The sequence below is a fragment of the Crocuta crocuta genome, unplaced genomic scaffold (assembly GCF_008692635.1).
Source record: "Crocuta crocuta isolate KB4526 unplaced genomic scaffold, BGI_CrCroc_1.0 scaffold562, whole genome shotgun sequence".
NCBI classification, from domain to species: Eukaryota; Metazoa; Chordata; class Mammalia; order Carnivora; family Hyaenidae; genus Crocuta; species Crocuta crocuta.
In genome coordinates, this window is record NW_027531012.1 from 72,352 (window position 1) to 93,793 (window position 21,442).

General features: G+C 37.7%; 1 protein-coding gene across 1 annotated transcript in view; it reads right to left on the reverse strand.

The window, feature by feature from the left end:
• Positions 1–3,417: 3,417 nt before the first annotated feature.
• The window catches only part of NUS1 (NUS1 dehydrodolichyl diphosphate synthase subunit), a 30,327-nt gene continuing 12,302 nt past the window's right edge, over positions 3,418–21,442 (reverse strand). Inside the window, exons 2-5 of the mRNA XM_077770850.1 lie at positions 17,284–17,409; positions 16,237–16,386; positions 9,997–10,096; positions 3,418–6,456 (exon numbers count right to left, since the gene is read on the reverse strand). Coding sequence (XP_077626976.1) covers positions 6,366–6,456; positions 9,997–10,096; positions 16,237–16,386; positions 17,284–17,409 — 467 coding nt within the window. The 3' untranslated portion in view covers positions 3,418–6,365. The remainder of the gene's footprint in view (positions 6,457–9,996; positions 10,097–16,236; positions 16,387–17,283; positions 17,410–21,442) is intronic.

A 21,442-nucleotide genomic window follows, 5' to 3' on the forward strand; every position in this document is an offset into this window, starting at 1 on the left:
TGCCCCTCCCCAGCTCACGCTCTGTCTCATCTCTCAAAAATAAATAAACACTAAAAAATTTTTTTTACCCTCCTACACTATTGGTGGGAATGTAAACTGGTGCAGCCCCTTTGGAAAACACTGTGAAGGTTTCTCAAAAAATTAACAACATAACTCCCCTATGACCCAGCAATAGCACTGCTAGGAATTTACCCAAGGGATAGAGGAGAGCTGATGCATAGGGGCACATGTACCCCAATGTTCAGAGCAGCACTTTCAACAATAGCCAAATAGTGGAAAGAGCCTAAATGTCCATCAACTGACGAATGGATCAAGATGTGGTTTATCTGCACAATGGAATACTACATGGCAATGAGAAAGAATGAAATCTGGCCATTTGTAGCAACGTGGATGGAAATCGAGGGTGTTATGCTGAGCAAAATAAGTGAGGCAGAGAAAGACAGATACCATGTTTTCACTTATAAGTGGATCAGGAGAAACTTTACAGAGGACCATAGGGGAGGAGAAGGGAAAAAAATAGTTGGGGAGAGGGGAAGAGGAGTGATGAGCATGGAGGAGGGCACTTGATGGGTTGAGCACTGGGTGTTATATGGAAACCAACTTGACAATATACTAAGAAAAAAAGAGAAATTTCTAAAACTAGTATGCTATTTGTTAGCTTGTCTTCTGTTAACTATGTCCCAGGCCAAAAAAAAAAAAAAAAAAAAAGCATATAGAAAAAAGAAATATAACAATGTTTAATCATTATTCTTGGTGAAATATGATCTCAAAAACAAGCATAGGATGTTATAACAACCAACTTTAAGAACAATATTAATGTGGAAATCAAGTATGTGCAGGATAAAGGGAAAGAATTTGCTAATTTGATGTTTTATACAGCAGGTAATTGAAGCATGGAGTTTCTTATAACATCATACATGGGTAAGGCATTTACCATCTTTCAAAAGACACTGTTTTCTTTCAAATAAGCTTAGACAACAAGCTGACAGGCTTTGGGAAACTGGTGTTTCAAAACATCAAGGGAAAATGAAAATAATGAGAATTTGTACATGTAAAAAAGCTAACATATCATTTTACAGAATTAAAATATGCATATACAAGTAAATGTGTACTTCATCTCTATGAACTACAGATTCAAATTTATTTATTTTTTTTATTTAAATATAATAATTTATATTTTATTAATGCCTAGTTATTATATATAATAATCAAGTATGATATTATATAGAGTAATATATGCCACATAATAGGACCTAAATAAATGAAAATTACATTCAAATTAATGGTCCCAAAGAGATGCATTTAGAATAAATGACCTTTNTTTCTCCACATCCTCGCCAGCATACAGATTCAAATTTAAACTTGATTTGTTTTTTAAAGTTATGTTACAGCTTATTTTATGCACCATCCATCACCACCCCTAGCTTTGCCTCTTTCTACTTGATATCAACAGTATGCCCTGTGTTGTGACAAATAATGTCCCCCAATGTTGTCACATGTCCACTGGGGGGTGTAATCACTCCAGCTGAGAAACGCTGCTTTAAACAAATGCTGTCAAACATCTGTTAAGTAACTTCCACGTTTTTCTTGATGTTCCATGTTTTAATTATCTGAAATCTAATTAAAATATTGGTTTCTTCTAGTGAAAACAGTTGGTTACTATTCCCATTATCTATTTCCTTTTCCATTAAATTTTGTAAAAATAAGAAACTTAAGGGGCGCCCGGGTGGCTTAGTCGGTTAAGCGTCCGACTTTCGCTTAGGTCATGATCTCACGGTTCATGGGTTCGAGCCCCGCGTCGGGCTCTGTGCTGACTGCCAGCTCAGAGCCTCGAGCCTGTTTCAGAGTCTGTGACTCCTTCTCTCTCTGACCCTCCCCTGCTCATGCTGTCTCTCTCCTGGAAATAAAACATTTAAAAAAAAAAAAAAGAAAGAAACTTAAGGCAGTTATGTGTAACTGTTAACTGAGGAATAACCTTGCAAAATATACATTTGCTAAAAAGAAAGGAAGGCTTCATAGAACCAGATCCATAAAAGATACAGCAGTTGAAATAAATCTTTATCAGAATGGAAATATTACTCTGTACACGTAGAACTATGCTGTTATGACTGCCCTACATTCAGATCTTTTCATTCTGCTCAGGTTTTCCTTCTCTGAGCCAAACAACCTATGCTTCTTCCTTGTCCTCATTAAGGCAACTTAAACTATTACTACTAATGATGAGAAGTATAAACATGGTCAATAGCACATAATGCAAATAGTTTGTCCTGGGAGTCTATCTAATTTTTATTTTTTGCATTCATCTGGATGGATGAATCCAGAGGCCAAAATTTATGCATAGTCCTTGAATCTCTACAAGACAGATGGAGGGAAAAAAAGAAGAGTATAAAATTACTTGAAGAATTTGGACTAAAGTGAAATACTCATTAAGGGTAACTGAATGTGGACTGTAACTTCTCCCAAACATTTTATTTTCATGTGCTCATGTGATTGTTATATCCAGACACAATAACTAAATACAAAACAGAATGCAAGACTCTCAATTTATAGTTTGTAGCTTAAAAAGGATCTCTTTATTAAACCTGTTACAGCAGAATTCATTTTTTTCAAATAGAAGTACAAAAAAATTTGATTGTCACCAAAAATGTAACCAATGAATGATGGTATTAGAAATTATTTTCCTTTACTTAGCTTTTTTGAATTTTGCTTTTTTCCCTATAATTAATGAGTGTTTTTTAAAACCACAAGCAAAAAATAAAAAATAAATAAATAAATAAAACCACAAGCAAATTCTTTCTGCACTCCCTTTTCCCACCAATTTTATCAGTTTATGGACTATCGAGTAGGATTCTGGGACAACTGCTGACATTACTCTTGTTTCCTGGGTTTTATTTCAAACTATACTGAATTCTTCCTACACTAATTTTTGTTAAATGCATTTCCTATTAACCAAAGTTAAAAATGTGCCCTTTGATAAACTTGGTTTCAGGTGAAAATCTGTCTTGCAATTAGATACATAGAAAGTGAATATTCTATGCAATGTAAGACAAACCATAGTTCTTACCTTTCTATTTCCTAGTTTGACAAAGACTGTCAAATTTCTGAAAAAAGTACACACATACATTTTTAACTTGGCATTCCATGTTCAGTAAAAACCAATTTGATCTTAATTACTGTGGAATTTTGACAACTCTAGCAATGGCAAAGCTGAATTTTACCTTGCTGTTATCTAGCAAAAAGCAAATACCATTAAGATTCCAAATGTTTAACCTGGTAAAAATGAGAATATATTTCAATCAGGACCATACCATTGGAAAAAAAATAGTATTGCTATCTAGTCATGAGTTTCTTAGTACATTACTGCAGGCCCTAGATGTTTAGAATAAATGTAGCATTCACATAATACTATAGTCCATGAAAAGAGTATATTCTTTTATTGTTTTTGTTCATACATGTTAAGTTTCAACTTTCAATAATAAAATTCAATAAATTTGATTCCTCAATCATAAAAACTTGCTTTACACATTATGTACATGTTGCCAAAGTCTACAGCCATACAAAACATCACAAGGATTTGACTCTATGCGTGGTGCCATCACACAGGAGGGAGCTGATCAAATAATATACATTCAAAGGTTAAATTGTAGATACGCACAGTGTATTTGGCACTGTTCATTAACATCAGAACACCTTCCACTCAGAGACAGGTATTCTTAAGCTTTAGTCCCAATATACCAGAATTTTGTTATTCACATCAAAAGCAGCTTTCAAACTCTATTGTAACAGTAATCAGTTTTAAGAAACAAAATACAACCAGAATTGGGACTGGAATTCGAGCACTCAATCTTTTTGCTATGCTCCAACCTGTCATCCTTAAAGTAGGTAACTACTTTCTATCGTCAGGGGTGTCGGGAAGAAACAATTTAAAGACAAATACCTTGAGTACACATAAAGACAAACAACAGTTTGATTAATCTTTAAGATTATCAGTTCTTCTTGGGAATGCAAAGAGAGTCCTGATGATGCAGAACTTGTGATGATTTTGGCAGGAATTCCAGAATGACCAATGCCATTCAAGTTGTAGAGAAGATACAAGCAGTTAAACTCATGAGGAGAAGGATCTGGAATGCTTACATCTGAATTCAGAATCCTTAGCAACTTGTTTTAAGCGTCTCTTTCTAGGACTATAACAGACTCAAGTCACAGGTCATAGATGTACTTTGACGTGTAATACTACACTGCCATGAAATGGAAGGAGAAAATGAAAGTACAAAGACTCAATCATTACTTTTAGAGAATTTGGCCACATCCCAGTGGGTGGTGTTTGATTAACTTCATTTAAGAAATATTAAATCCCTTCACTTCAATCAGGCCCGTCAAATTTATTCATTAAAGCCATACATATTCCAGAATGTTTATAAAAGACACACACCATGTTTATAAAAGACATAAATTCAGTCTCAAACTAAGGCAAAAAAACCTCAACAGAACATGGATCACAGTACAGGGGAGCAGAAATCAGAAACTGGTAGTTCAGGGATATGCTATAGTTTCACACAAAACTTGCAGCAATACATTAAGACTTAAAAAAAAAGTCTTATAATGTACAAAGGACTATGAGGTGCAAAGTAATCTCACTGAACCAAAATTTAGTTTAATCATTTTATTTCAAGTGTAGTTTTAAAAATCATAAATGGGGTTTTATAGTCCAAAGTTCAAACATTCATTCCTCCTCACAGCTTTAGAATACGACAAGCAATTTCAGACCTTGCTTTCCAAACCCCATCTTCTTTGCCATTTTTCAGATTTCTGAGACCTAGTATTTAAGCTACTCCATCCTAAATGAGTATTTTAGACAACTATTGTACACTTAAGATTTTTCTCTAAACTGTCCATCAAAGATAAAGAATGGTTTCTGTCCAAGGATCAGGAGTGAGGGAAGAAATATTAAACATCAAAAAATCATTTATTCCTTTAGGGGCGCCTGGGTGGCTTAGTCGGTTAAGCGTCCGACTTTCGCTTAGGTCATGACCTCGCGGTTCGTGGGTTCGAGCCCCGCGTCGGGCTCTGTGCTGACTGCCAGCTCAGAGCCTGGAGCCTGTTTCAGTCTGTGACTCCCTCTCTCTCTGACCCTCCCCTGTTCACGCTGTCTCTCTCTCTCTCTCCTAGAAATAAATAAAAAACATTTAAAAAAAAAATTTTTTTTTAAATCATTTATTCCTTTAAAAATAACAGAACCAGTGCTATTCTCTGTCATCAAAGAGAACATGTAAGGTTAACTTAAATTACTTTTGTAGACTTTGGTAGTATTTTAGTACCTACACAGGCCTCAATCTTACTTAAAGATCATTTAGGCAAAGTCCCCCACCATCAGGATTGACTGAATAAAACTCCTGGGTACGAACATAGCCCTAAATATGCTGTTCCAAAGGGGAATAGGTTACTGCTTTTGGGGAAAAGAGCTGCCTTGATAACTTCCCTCAGATGCTTATTTTAAATAAAAAGTTAATGGGAATATTTTTTAAACCAATTTTGGGTACACACTGCCTATCAAATAAAAAAGGAAACTGAACTTTCTTTCCTACTTTAGGAAATTTTCCAACTTTACCTTTAAGATTATAACTTTTTCACCTTTTTTGGACTAATACAGTATTTAAATTTTTTTAATTCTGCATTTCAACATAGTAAGAGTTCTTTTTCAAATGATCTTCACAACTCAGAACACAGACATCAGAGCAACACTCATAAGTCACACTGTTTAACTATAATGAGATGAAAATGGACGGATATCTGAAAATAGGTATTCCCTCTGCTCCAAAGGTGAGCAAGCTTTTAACATGTGACCAACACAGAACTCCATTCCTCTGGAGATCCCTCAAACTCAAAACGGTTCCATTTAATAAGTCAATATATTATTCTTAAAAATTAAGTTTGGTCACTAGGAAAGACTGAACAAAAATTATTCCCCTCCCCTCAAAACAACCAAATAGCTCTAGTCATGCCCTGCCCTCCCCACAAAAACTGGGAAGTAGTTGAGACTGAAGCCTTTAAATCTGAAATCTCAGCTCCTAAAACATTGCTGCTATTTGCTCAAAGTTGCAGGTCTATGAATTTCCTTCTCCAATACTTCCCCCATTTATAAATTTATTAACACACATACACATACATACACACACACACACACACACGCATACATATTCACACATACCCTTACTCTCAAGTAAGACACTTTTTTGTGTTTGTTGATAAATTATGAGGATTATGAACTAGGTGTGTACAGGGTTTCATAGGTGCTTTGTAAACATCAGAGTCACTTGGGTCCTTTTCTCCAAAAGCCTGAAATCAAAATAGACAACCAGGGATCACTACTTTCCCAGACGCTGTTCACAGGCTGCATATTGACGAAGGGCAGAGAAAAAGTCCTCATAACTGATGTTTAGGTGGGAAGGCAAAGAGCTGAAAAGAAAGCACAGGGGAAAAAAGCAATTAGATGATATACTGTAATGGGGGGGGGGACCAGAAGGAAAAAAAAACAAAAGACGTTAAAGACAGAAGAAAGTGAATGATAAAAATAGAGTATGTCAAACCATTTCTACAAATGACTGCTAAACTCACTGTGAAACACTGCAAGTAAAAAACCATCTCTCCTTCCTTCCCCAAGGACAGAAAAGCAACTAGCAAGACAGAGATTCAGAACCCGTATTAAAGCCTAAGTCTAAGTGAATGCAAAACCGGAGACTGTTTATAAAGGATCTCATTCACACTCACTTTAAAAGTCCTCTCTGTCAGGGTAAAGCCAGCACTGCGCAAAGCGGTCTACGACAGCCAGACTGGCCACCGCCAGAGCAGCACAGCACGCTCACACGGCTAGTTGCTGAAGCCATGCAGAGAGCAACCGATAAATGAATGTTTACCTCTACCATTTCTATTCGCTCAAGGAGGCAATTACAGGGTGACGTGAAGACACTTTAGGGGCAGAATGAATGTATAGTCAGAGGGTTCCCTGTTAGGTACTTTAAATACTTAAAATAATTTTCAATAATTGACATAAACAATTCTCTAGTGTACACAGCTTTATTGTGAGGCTTTGGGAATTCCAAACTGTACCAGAGCCAAACACCTGGTGAGAGTAGAAGTTGCACTATGAGCTCCGGGCACGTACATCACAAAAAAAGACTAAACAAAACTACCGTGAATGGACTCCTGACGGTGTGCTGGTTCTCGTAGCTGGGCCTTCTTTATCCTTCCTTTCCCCTCCCTAGCTTTACTGAAATATAACTGACTTTCCATCTCTTCCTTTCAACTGCCAAAAGTTCTGACACATGCCTCCATTTCCTTATCTCTTATTAATTCTGCCATCAGCCTTTCATCTGATTCATTCCACTGCAGCGATAACCTCACAAGGCATCCTCAAAGGACAAAGTCAATGGCGCTCTTCTTGCTGAAGCTTGCTTCACATGTCCTCCTCAAACAACCCACTTTACTACGTCTTTCTCATTTTATCCTCTTCATCAACCGCTTGCTCCTATCACTCCTCAAGAAGCACTTAGCACCACTCCCTCCTCAGTGCCCCAGAGTGGCACTGTCTTGTCATTCCTGTCTGTTCTGTTAGTGCTCTGCCCTTCTATTTCTCCACATTATGATTAAGACATTAAGACACCAGGTGCTTATGGTCTGGTGGGTGGTAGACAAATTCAGAGTAAACCTTAACAGAACGTGATAGGTCTATGATGGATATATGTACAAAGATCTATAGGAAAGCTTATTATGTGCTCAGTATCTCATGTCCATTATCTGACGTAAATCCTCAACTTCTTATTAAAATACCTATTTTACAAATACAGAGAAGTTTAAACAGCTATCCAAAGTCATGTTATTGAACTGCATAGCCAAGATTCAAACTGAGATATATTTGTTCTAAAACACACTCTTCCCTCCAAACTACTCTCAACCTCACAAGGCATCACTGTTACCTTTCTTGGAGCCCAATGCAAAAGGCACCTGAAATGAACTCAGAAAACTGCTGGAGAAAAAACAACAACAAGAGAAACATAAATCCATCATAAGGAAATCCAGAGTTTGGAGATTTGGGTTCTAATTCCACTTTACTACAAGCAATTATTAAGAAGAGCTACATCTCTTCCCCATTTTCCTCACACCTATAAAATGAGGTAGGGCCATATGATCTACAGCCCTTTCTGACTCTAAAATGCTACATGTTTTTTTCTGCCTTTTTATTTGACAACTTTCCCTGTCTTGCCCCTGAACTTGAAGCATTTAGTAAAAGGCCAAAAGATCCCTTGATACTCTTATATATACACTTGAGAAAGTTCCTCTATTTCTCACAGACTCAACTACCATCACTTCTAAGGACTGTCAATCTCCAACTATCCATTTTTAGCCCTGACTTTTCATCCTGGACCAATTCTGCATCTTCATCTGCTTTCCTAAGTGTTTCCATAAAAGAGACTATGGCCTCAAAATCGTCTTATCCTTGAAATTAATGTTTTCTCTTCAAAATCAATGTTCCCTTGACTTTGTAGTTTCTCTCAATAATGTCATAATTTACCCTATTAGGCTTTATAGCTTAGGAGTCATTTCATTTCTTCTCTAACTTTTAGCAGAGTTTTAAACTACCAAGCCTGCAATTATGCTTAGTAAATAATTCTCATTAGAGATAGAATTTATAGTATGTTCCTCTTTAAGACTCAGAATTGAGATATATTTTAAGGCTACTGAATCTCTTTAAAATCAGGGGTCACAACTCATGAGCCTATCACCTGTTTTATTACAATACAGCCACACACATTTGTTCATGCACCATCTGTGGCTGCTCAGCTATACTCCCTATGCTGAGTAGTTGCAAGAGGAATAGCTACTAAGGGACTGTATGGACCACACGTTTGCCAAAAATCCTTACCATCTAGCCTTTTGTATAAAAAGTTTACCTGTGTTCTAAATAAGCAATTTCATTCTCATCACTGTATTATCCCCTAAATTATAGCTATGGCCTCTTCACTTGTCTCTCTACCAGATCCTTTCCCAAATCTGATCTACTCTAGTACACAGGTGCCAAACAAATCTTCTAAAATCACCATTTCCACACGATCTACAGGCTCAGTTGTTTCCTATTTCCTGTCTAAACCGTTATGCATATTCTTTGTGCTGGAACTTAAAGCCTTCCCAACATCAGTACCCCCAAATTATTTGTTTTCACCTTACAGAGTTGACCCTTGAATAACATGGATTTGAACTGCCTGAGTCCACTTGTACAAAGATTTTTTGCTTTTTGTTTTTGATAAATATAGTACAGTACTATAAATGTATTTTCTATTCCCTATAATTTTCTTACTAACATTTTCTCTAGCTTACTTTATTGTAAGAATACACCATATAATACATAGAACACAAAAAATATGTATTAAGTTAGACTTCCAGTCAAAAGTAGGCTATTAAGTTTTTGAGGAGTTAAAAGTTATATACCGATTTTGGACTGCACAGAGGGTCCACACCCCTCATGCCCACATTGTTCCAGGGTCAAGTGTACTACCATATAATGTTATAATACTAACTTTGCTTTGGTAGGGCCAGTTCCCTCACAATTTCTTTAAAATGAGATGTTCATTCCTCCCTTCCCAGCTTTTCTTTTTTCCTTGCTCATCATTCCCTACACTTCTCAGCTTTTCTGTAATTACAAAAATTCTATCCATTTTACACGCCCCAGAGTATGTCATACCTTTTCTTTAAAATCAACAACTCTGACCCACAGGCGTATCTCTCTCACTCCTGGTTTCCTATGACAATGTGTATCAATACCAGGTATCTGCCACAACCATACTCTCTTGTATCTGAGTCTTTATCTTCCACTGATACTGTGAAATACATAAGGGAAAGGACCAGTATTATAAGTCTTTGGGAATTCTCACCATACCTACTGCTAGGCTCAAGGAATACTTGCTGAATTGAACCAAAGTCAGTACACTTTTAATTACTTACACAATCTCAGTCAATCTGATGTGCCAGGGAAGAAAGCCTAGTGTGCTCTCCACAGGACCAAACTTCAGTACTAAATCAGGATCAGGGAAACCTTTTGAACCTTATAAAGAAAGAAACACATAGGAATTTAACATGCATTGCTTATAAATAAAATGACGATGGACAAAATTTGTTCATCAAATTGGCTTTTTATGCTTTATCTGTTTTCTTCAGAAGCTTTACTCATATGTTTCCATACCACCACCCCACTACCCAATATATACTTTAGTATCTACTCGGTTTTTTCTCTAAAGTCCATTTAACTGAATGGATTACCTGATAAGATAAGGTAACTCCACTCCCATCCTAAACCCTATAGACAGCCCCCAAATCCCATCCATCTTTCAAGACTCCAGAGTTCTCCTGGCACCCTGAGAACCACACTGCTTTAGGGGTTCTAATGCTTATTCTAGCCATAGAATCCCAGAACGTCAGAGATGAAAAAGAACAATAAAAGTAACTACAATCCTTCCTTCCCGTATGCCCCTTATTTTATAGCTGAGAACAAAAAGATCAACTCCTAGCCATCCAGTATAACTGTTTTCTCCAGAGCCCCAGCCTAGGGAGGGAAAAGACTATACATCTGCCTCAACAAAGGCATGGCCATTCAGTCTCACAAACTGGTTTCCATAAGAGACCTAGTTTGAGGGAAAAAAAGGAGATAAGGATAGTTCAATTGCTTAAAAAAAAGTAAAATAAATATTAAAATAGTCACTGGTAGAACATAAAAGATGCTGTTATCCAAGAAACCCAGGCTCCAACAGTTTCTAATACCTCAATTCTGCCACTAACTTTTGGTCACACAACCTCTCCAGGGCTTGTTTCATTTGTTAAATAAGGAGACTAATCTAGATTTGACTAACCTAGATTAGACAGGCTCATACACAGGCAGTAATAAAGAATTATTTCCATAAAAAAGTGGCTTTAAAGTCCATATTGGTAGAAGTGCGTGGACTAAGAAGAATATATATTCCCGTGACTGCTGAAGTACAAATTCTCTTTAGTTTAAAAAAATTAAATCAAATATGGCAAGAAGGAACTTCTGGCTAATGGTAGTGTGAAGAAGGTGATGAATCCTCCCCCCCAAAACATGTATTAAAACTGATAAAACCTAACACTTAAGGGTACTGGATACCAACCAGTATAAGAAGCAATTATTCTTTTAATAACAAAAAAATGAAACACCAGCTAGAGCTTCAGGTGAGAATAGTAAGGGTCTTTGTCTTTCCTGCTTGGGAATGGTCCTAACTCCCATGCCTCTCAGCCAAATCAAATGGAAAGAATTATAGCTTTACCAGCATGGAGCTGATAGCAAAACTGGTAGATTTGCTGCTTGTGGCCAAAAGATACAAACTCAATTTGGAACTGGAGACTGTGGGCAGGAGAGGGCAATGATGAAAGCCCAGGGATTTGCCAGCTAAAAGCGGGAAACTCAAAAGGAAACAGATGAGGAAAACACACAGTTTATTGGCCTGATGTTGTGGCCCTAGTTAGGGCAGACAGTCCAATGGTCAGAAATTTACCAGGCAGATCCTGAAAACAAAGGCTCAGCTAAGCCCTCCACATATCCATAGCTGATGAGGAAACTGCATACATGCAAAGGCTGGAAAGAGGGTAAAGAAAGAGGTCAGCAAGGGAGCCCAGGGAAAACTAAACACCAAGAAGACTTGAGAACTGGTGGGAACTCTGCACCCAGCCGCCAACATCACACAGACCAAGGGAGCCTTCTAAACTCAAGCTGTTTGAGCACAACCAGTGTGCAAATCACGGTCCAACACAAAACTAGACAGACATAAGAAGTCACACTAAAACAAAAAATTGAAAATAGAAATTTTGAAAGAAGACAGCAGTTGTCATCTTTATGTAAAGAAAATGTTGGGGTACCTGGGTGGCTCAGTCGGTTAAGCTTCCGACTTCGGCTCAGGTCATGATCTTACAACTTGTGGGTTCGAGCCTCGCATCGGGCTCTGTGCTGACAGCTAGCTCNGACAGCTAGCTCAGAGCCTGGAGCCTCTCTTCTGACTTTGTGTCTCCCTCTCTGACCCTTCCCTGCTCACGCTGTCTCTCTCTCTCAAAAATAAAATTTTTTTTAATTAATAAAAAGTCTTAAAGACTGCAAAATGAACTACCAGAACTAGTAAGTGAACTTCAGCAAGGTGGCAAAATACAAAATCAGTATTTTTTAAAAAAGCAACTGTATTTTCACATGTTATTTATCATCAAACAATCCAAAAGCAAAATTAAGCAAACAATCCCACTAATAATAACAACATCCAAAAGAATAAAACAATTGGGAATAAATTTTGACAAAAGAGGCAAAAATCCCAAATCCTGAAATTATAAAACATGGTTAAAAGAAAAATTAGGACCCAAATACGGAGAGATATACTATGCTCATGGATCAGAAGGCTCAATATTGTTAAGATGGCCATTCTCCCCAAACTGAGGTATAGATTCAACTCAATCCCTATCAAAACCATGTGCTTTGTGGTTTGTGAAACTGACAAGCTGATTCTAAAATTTACATGAAAATGAAAGGGTCCTGAGTAGCCAAAGTTGTTTCACTTCTAAAAAGAGAATCAAAGTTGAAGGACTTAAAGGACATGATTTCAAAGTTTATCAGTAGTAGGCACTACAGTAATCAAGACCTTGTGACATTTGAAGGACAGACCATACAAACCAATGGTAGAGAATAAGAAGTCCAGAAATAAACTCAAAGATTTATAGTAAACTGAATTTCAACACAGGAGTCACAGGAGTAATTCAAGGGAGAAAAAAATGGTGGTAGAAGAACAACTCGGTTTGTTTGCCTCATACCATTCACAAAAATTAAGTCAAAATAGATCACAGATTTAAACGTAACAGGTAAAGTGATACAAATTCTAGAAGGAAATAATGGTGACTTTGGGTTAGACAAAGATTTCTTAGATATGACACCAAATGCATGATCCACAATAGAAAAAAAATGTTAAGTTGGATTTCATAAAGATTAAATATTTTATCTTTTTTTAAGCTTTTATTTATTTATTTTGCAGGGAGGAGAGGGAAAGGGAGAGGGAAGGGAGGGAGGGAGAGGGAGAGGGAGAGGGAGAGAGAGAGAGAGAGAGAGAGAGAGAGAGAGAGAGAGGAGAGAGAGAATCCCAAACAGACTTTGCACTGTCAGTGCAGAGACTAAGGCAGGGCTCAATCTCTCGAACCCTGAGATCATGACCTGAGCAGAAATCCAGAACAGGATACTTAACCAACTGAGCCACCCAGTCACCCATAGATTAAACACTGTAAGGAAAAAAAAAGTAAGTCATGGATTGTGAGAAAATATTCCTAAGTCATATGTTAGTACTGAAAAAAAGATGTGTACTCCAAGTATATAAAGACCTCTTAAAACTCCATAATAAGACAAACAACCTATTAAAGATAGGCAGAATGTCTTGAACAAATCTTTCACCAAAGAAGATACAGATGACAAATTAGCACATGTTAGTCATTAGGAAAATGTTAATTAAAACCACAATGAGATACTATTATACCTAGAATGGCTAAAATTAGGAAACAAAAACAAAAAATTGACAATCCTATGCCTTGGCAAGGACGTGAAGAACCTAGACTCCTCTACATTGCTGGTAGAAGGTAACAATACCTTCTTTGGAAAGTTTGGCAGTTTCTTAAAAAGTTAAACATTCACTCAACCACACAACCTAGCAATTCCCTTATTAGTTATCTACCACAGAAAGGAAACCATGTCTGCACAAAGACTCGGATATGAATGGCCACAGCAGCATTATTCAAACAAACCTAATGCATATCAACTGGTGAATGGATAAACAAAATGTACATCCACAGAACTGAATACTATTTACCAACAGAAATTAATGAACTACTAATACATGGAACATGGATGAACCTCAATAATATGCTGAGGAAACAGAACATTAAAGACTATGTTTTATGTGATTCCATTTATATAAAATTTGTAGAAAAGATAAAAGTATAGTCAATAAAAAGCAGATATGTAGTATCTGTAGACATGTAATGAACTTTTGGGGGTGACAGTATTCAGAGGGCCTGCTTCCACCAGATTTGTAAATTAACTTACGGACTGTGTACATTTTCACTTATCATGGGTTTGACACCCCTGAAGGCAATACCTGGGCTCAACACTTCCGCACTTCTCCACAGCCTCCTTGAATGACCACCTTTGGTCCCTCTATCACTTTTAGGATACCCTCATAAATTAGTCTATGTCTGCGGCCTTACAGAATCCGGGAAATGGTCAACACTCCAGTAACCTACAATGAGTCTCTACAATAGTCTACTTTTAGTCTATTCATTCAGCCCAAACACGGCCAGGCACTGAGAGAGAACACCAGAGTAGGGGAAGAAGGGAGTAGTCAGTGAAAGTCAGGAGTTGGTGAGACCCAAGGCCAGAGAGCGAATGCGCTCTGTGATGGACAGGTGTCAATATGAATGACTGAGTTAGACCAAAAAAAAAAAAAAAAAGCATGATTAATAAGGTAAATGGTAACTCTATTTGAATGAACAAAAAATGTGTATCTGAAATTACATGGCTATAGAAGCTATTAATGGACATGAACTTGTGAGAAGCACTTCCTTTCTTCAAAAGGATCAAGGATAGGGTGCCTGGGTGGCTCAGTCGGTTAAGCATCTGACTCTTGATTTTGGCCCCACATAGAGCTCTATCTTGGGCAAACAGCTTGCTTAAGAGTCTCCCCCCTCCCTCTGTCTCCTACCCTTCTGCCTACTTCTAAACAAAACAAAAGAACCCAAAAAACAAAAAACAAAAGGATCAAGGATAATGCCAGTATGCAGAAGGACCATAAAGTTAAAGCAAAAGCTCCCTAGGAGGTTCTACAGAGAATAAGCAAATTAAAGGCTTTTATAAATAGTTGAAGGAAAAAAACCCTATAATGTTATATTTGGCATTACATGACAAATATAGTAAGTACATTTCATATCATATAATAGAAAGAACACTAAAAATAAAGTGATGAATGCTAATAAGATTATATGAAATTCAAACTTAACAGATAGTTCAAACTAAAAAGAAATAGTAAGAAGAGTGTGATATTATAATAAAACATATGGGTTTGGTCTCTGTCCAGGTTCCAGGCACAGAGCTCCTAAAATTCTTGGAATTTCCTGAATGATAAGAGTGAGAGGAGTATCTTTTGTTATTCATAATAAGCCCCCTTCTGTTAATGGTGACTCTAGGCCGGCCTCGGCCTCTAGATAGCTTTAGGATGGGAGCTAGCTGCCAGGGAAACCAGTCATGTGATTACAGGGCTGCAACTTCTAGCCCTACCTTTCAACCTGCAGGTAGGGAAGAGGAGCTGAAGACTGAGTTCAATCCCTAATAGTCCATGATTTCCTCAATCATGCTAACATAAAGGAACTTGCACAAAATCTCCTAAATGACAGGGTTCCAAAAGCTTCCAGGGAGATGACTGCACTGTGGTGATGAGAGGATGACAGAGCCCAGAGGTCATGGAAGATGACTGCATCCCCCAACGATACCTGGCCCTATGTACCTCTTACACCGGACAGCTCCTGACTTCTATCTTTGGTAATAAACTGGTAAACATAAGTGAAATTCTTTTCTGAGTTCTGTGAGCCATTCCAGCAAATTGTCAAACCTTAGGAGACAGTTATGGGAACTCCTCCCCGCCCCCACACTCCCATTTATAGGCAGTTGATCAGGTGGCCCGTACAGGTGGCATGCACAGGCAGCCTGAAAACTACAACTGGCATCTGAAGTGGGGGCAGTTTTGTGTGACTAAGCCCTTCAACCTACAGAGTCAAACACTACCTCTGGGTGGTGTGTCACAAGTGAACCAAATTGCTGGACACCCATTTGGTGTCTGGAGAATTGGAAAATTCACTGTACAGGAAAACATCCCCCCGGAAGGCTAACAAGCAGAAGTCCGACATTCAAGAACATTCATCAGCCCCCAGCAAAATCCTCTTATATCCTCTCCTTTACCAGTAAGTCCTTTTCCAAGTGAGTGGACTACAAATTTCATTATCTCAAAATCATTTCCACATGTGGGGCTTCAAAATTTCAGAAACGTTACAAGTGTTAACAACGACAACAAAATCAGGTTTTATAGTGCAGGCTTTATAGTACATACTGTACCCTCTTAGGACAAAATTGAAAACATACATATTTGTATATATATGACTTACTAAGTAAACTGTCTAACATATCTACATCCAAATCTGTGGATCTCTTTTGCTGCTGGGCTACTAATTGGCAAAAGTCCTGAGCAGCTCTCACGATATCTGCTTTTCCATCTTCTGGGGAGAGCACCTTCACCGCCGACTGGCAATTTAAAACTGAAGGAAAAAACAAACAAGTTATTAAGAAAACAACCTGTTCCAGACATATTTCAAAATCAGCTTCAAGAAATATTAAGTTCAGACTAAAAGTATAGTTCTTATAGTAAACATAGATCATTTAAGTCCTCCAAATTGAATATAAAACATACTTATCTACTCTCCCAATAGGAACCACACATCACATTTGTGTATATATTTACACACTGCCTTCCTTTCAAAGACTTTGTATCTCTGAATAAATCCTCTAGAAAATAGGAACCATAGGCTAGTTTACACTTTTCATTCACCTAAAATGCCATCTACAATCATAGTAGAGTTAGCAGTAAAACAAAGATAAAAATGAAGAATATAGGGAAAAAATGTGTTTCAATGGAACAGGTACTGTCTAACTTATCAGAATCTGATTCTAGGGGAGCTATTTTATAATTGATAGGATTCTAGGGACCTGAGAGGAATGCCAAATTCTTGTCTGTAGACAAGAATGCAAATTCTTTCTTGTTTGGTAGAGGTTCAATTATCTTCCCTCTAACCCAACAGAAAAATCTGTTTTGCCTCTATTTACATATTCATTGCAATATTCCTGATCCGTAAGTGTGTCTATTCTTGGGACTCTCTTTTGAACTAGTTACAATCTGCCTGGTTCCTGGTTATTTATTGGTTACATAAAAATCTTCAACATGTGTTTATTTTTTAATATCTATGAGAGTCATGGTTTTATTTTTTTTGAAAATTATCTTTGAACAAGATGAAGAAAGAAAAGTCTAAATCTGATGATTAAAGAGCGTGACAATTAACAGGGCAAAATGAATAAATGAGTGACAGAATCTGCCTTGAAACACACCCCAAAAAATACATCTGTGTAAGTTAGATACTCAATTGTATACTCATGCTTACCTTGATCATCTTTGTCATTACTATTCGCAAACTCTGGTGAATATTTGGAACAATCTAAACCCAGAAGTTCCTGCTGTTGTTTTAAAATTTCATCCATCAATCTGGAATTATTTCTTTTGAAAATACCTTAAAAAGAAAAAAAACAAGTAAATCCCAACTAGTTTAATTTATGCTCTTTAAGAATTAATGGGTGTTTGCTGTGAAAACAACACTGCACCCAGAACTCAACAAACTCCATATGAAGCAGTGCCAACTACGCCTAAACTAGAGTCTAAAAGAGAAACAAAACAAAAATGTTATTAACACGAGAGTCTGGAGTCAGGCTAAAGTTAAAAAAAAAAAAAAAGGATAGGGATGACTACCTGGAGTCAATATGAATATGATAAAAATTTGGGCACAGAAAGAAATTTTAAGAGATCATTTACTTGAAATCCTCATTTACAGATTAAGAAACTTGACACCCAAAGTCCTTAAGAGACTTGTCCAAGAATCTGTAAGCTGCAGAGTGGTCTAGAGGCCTCATCTTCCCGACCCTCAGTCTGATGCAGTTTCCTTGCAGACCCACTATGTGCAATCAATATTATTACCTCTATTTGATTAGTTTGTTTAATGGTAAAAGGAACTATTATGAATTATGTAGAAAGTAGACAGAACACACAAAAGTAAAAGAAATGAAATGTAGTAAATTCAAGCAAAGCATGGAAACTGTTTTTGAGCCTTCAACCATGCACAGAAAGATTAAAACTTTTAACTGCTATTATGTCGTTGAGAAAGATGAAGGAACTATGTGGCATACATTTAATATAAAACTAACGAAGAGAGTTCTAACTAAAAACAAGGGACAAGTTTTTAGCTGTTTTCAGAGGGGCAGCTTTTTCACTGGCCATTGCCTTTTCGACCTTTACCAAGTGTTCCTACTCTGTAGTCTCAGTCAGATCTGACTTTAAAGTACTTCAAAGATTGACTGGGAAAGAGAACATAGTAAATATATATAAAATAACCCTGAATCTGCTGTAGAGATGTTAACTTGGTAGTCCATGTATAATAGCAGTTCAAAGATTTTTAAAAAACTCTCCTTTGGTAGGAAAAGCCTTGTAAAATAAGCTAGACTTGAGCTGAGCTTTCCAAAGTTAGAAAACTGAGCTTCAACCTTAGAAAGTTAAAGAAAACAGAGAGGGTATTTAGTTTGGGAAAATGTTTAAGAAAAAACACTGAATATTCAAAAGACAGACAAATGTTGCTGGTGCAAAGGATTTGAGAAAAGGGGACAGATCTAATTTTCACTTCAAGTTGCCTACCAAGTGGGTAACCAACACTTTCTAAGCAACGTGGGAATGTTGGAAATTTCTAACTTTAGGAAAACAAACCTGGAAATGGTATAGAGGTCAGGCAGCAGAGTACGGCAACAGTCCATTTGTAATTTGATGAAACAATTGAAGAAGTTCATTACAAAAGAACTGAGAGAATGAAGAGCATGACTTCATGAGAGGTGAACAGAGAAACATTCCATGTCTTTAATCCTAGCTATAAGAAAATAGTGACTTTTGTTTAAAGTGGGGAATTTCTAGCAGAGAACTGGTCTGAAGGAAAACATAAGCTTAAGTTTTAGACACCTGATGATAGAATATTTAGGCAGCAGTACTGAGAAAGTGATTAAGACACATGAGGGAAGGACACTGAAAAGAGGTCATATAGGGATGCCTGGGTGGCTCAGTCCGTTGAGCATCAAACTCTTGATCTCAGGGTCATGAATTCAAACCCAATGTGGGGCGTGGGGCTTACTTAAAAAACAAAAAACAAAAAGAGGTGATAAGCACCATGTGAGTAGAGATCTTAACTGTGTTTACTCACCAGGCTAGCACAGTGCCTGGCACAGAACAGACACTCAACAAATGTCTGCTGAAAGAAGACAACAGTCAGAGACAGACTAGGGGACTTAATAAGACCTCTTTAGGGTAAGTGACATTTCATGGAGCCCATGGAGAATTGGGAGAATTCTACAGGGGCGAGGCTGGGAAGGCAACGTAACAAAAGATAGAGATACTGACACACATTTGGGTGTCATCATCCTTAAGGTGAAACTCAAACATACCCACAAGAAGTGAAATATAGGATCTCCAAAGGTAAGGAAGCACATGGAGAAGAGCAGGGGGCTAAGGCTGTGGCTCCTTGTGAAAGCCGACAGTCATAAGACCAAAAGCTAGGAAGTATGGAAGTGAACACTGGTAGCACCCACATGCAGAGCAATAAAAACTATTTAGTCCCAAATACAAACAAAAAGTTTAACGGACGGTGATTAATATCAGAAGCTATCTGAATAATAATGCTTAGGACAGCAATACTTGTGCAACAATACAGATGTGTAGGATATAAAGATTATGTTCAAGCCAATCATAAAATTGACATGTATGACACAAAGCATGTACAAAACAGTTATAGGATATAGGCTTATTAATGTTACAAGATTTCCAGGTATTTACACAAGTAAAAAATAAAAAATAATTTAGACCACACTTTGGTCTATATCATAGATGTAAATTATGGAAGGCATAAGAATTTTAAAAACAATGCAAGATCTCCAGAACACTGCTAGAACACATGAACTTACTAGAATGTAGGTTTATTCATTTTAATAGTAACCCACCACTAGGAACCCTTGCTTTTGTCTACTTAACAGCACACTGACCCCTTCCTTTGACACTTCCTTTGGACCTATGCTTCAGTGCTCCCTAATTCACTCATCTCTGCCTTAGCTTCCAAATTAAAATGGGAACACATTTCAGGAACCCTTGTTCTCTCCAAATCAATGGATGACATTCTTTATCACCAAAATGGTCACTACCTCTTTTCAATCTATATCCTTTCCTTCTCAATCTTTCTGAAGTGTTACCATTAATGACCAAGCTCCTCAATTCTCAAAATTCTATCCTTACCCCACGGCTTAAACGTCCTTTCTCAGTTCTATTCCCAGCCTGCTGCTCCTTGAATGGCCCCTTCTCACTGTGCACGAAATCCTTCCCTCTTCCCATGTCTAACTGGAAGATTACTCCTAGAGTTCCTTTCTCAGCCTTCTCTTTCTGTCCATGTGCTCCTCCTTCTCGGAGTCTAGTCACTCATGGGACTTTAAAACCACTCAGGGCCAGGACAAGGGTAAGATGAGTGAAGCAAACTTAAGTTGGCATCAAAAACTCTAAGATAAATAATAACAACGTATTATCTTTAACAACTTAATGCAAAAGCATCCACGATGAACAAAAAATTAAAAGTTTAAGTAAAAACAGGATCAGCATTTAACAATTCCAGTTCTGGGGCACCTGGGTGGCTCAGTTGGTTAAGTGTCCAACTTCAGTTCAGGTCATGATCTCGCAGTTCATGAGTTCCAGCCCCTCGACAGGCTCTATGCTGACTGCTCAGAGTCTGGAGCCTGTTTCGGATTCTGTGTGTGTGTGTGTGTGTGTGTGTGTCTCTCTCTGCCCCTCCCCCACTCATGCTGTCTCTTCCTCTCTCAAAAATAAATAAACATAAAAAATTCCAGTTCATTCAAATATCTAATTCTACCCAGAAGCTCTATAAGCATCTAAACATCCTAAAACATGGCAGCTTATCTCTTAAAGCTCATTCTCAGGGAGCCGGAGTGGCTCAGTCAATTAAGTGTCTGACTTGGGCTCAGGTCATGATCTCACTGTTGTTGAATTCGAACCCCACCTCAGGCTCCAAGCTGACAGTGTAGAGCCTGCTTGGAATTCTCTCTCTCTCTCTCTCTCTCTCTCTCTCTCTCTCTCCCCCCGCCTTCTCTCTGCCCCTCCCCTGCTCATACTGTCTCTCTCCCTCTCTCAAACTAAACTTAAAAAAAATTTTAAGAAAACTAGTTGTTAAACACTTACATCAAGTTCTACTTTAAAATTTTTTTTAAATGTCTATTTATCTTTGAGAGAGAGAGAGAGACAAAGCACGAGCAGGGGAGGGGCAGACAGTGAGGGAGACACAGAATCTGAAGCAGGCTCTAGGCTCTGAGCTGTCAGCACAGAGCCCGATGCAGGGCTCAAACCCATGAACTCTGAGATCATGACCTGACCCAAGTCAGATGCTTAACCGACTAAGCCACCCAGGTGACCCTATAACAAGTTAAAAAAAAAAAAAAAATGGAGCAGTACCATAA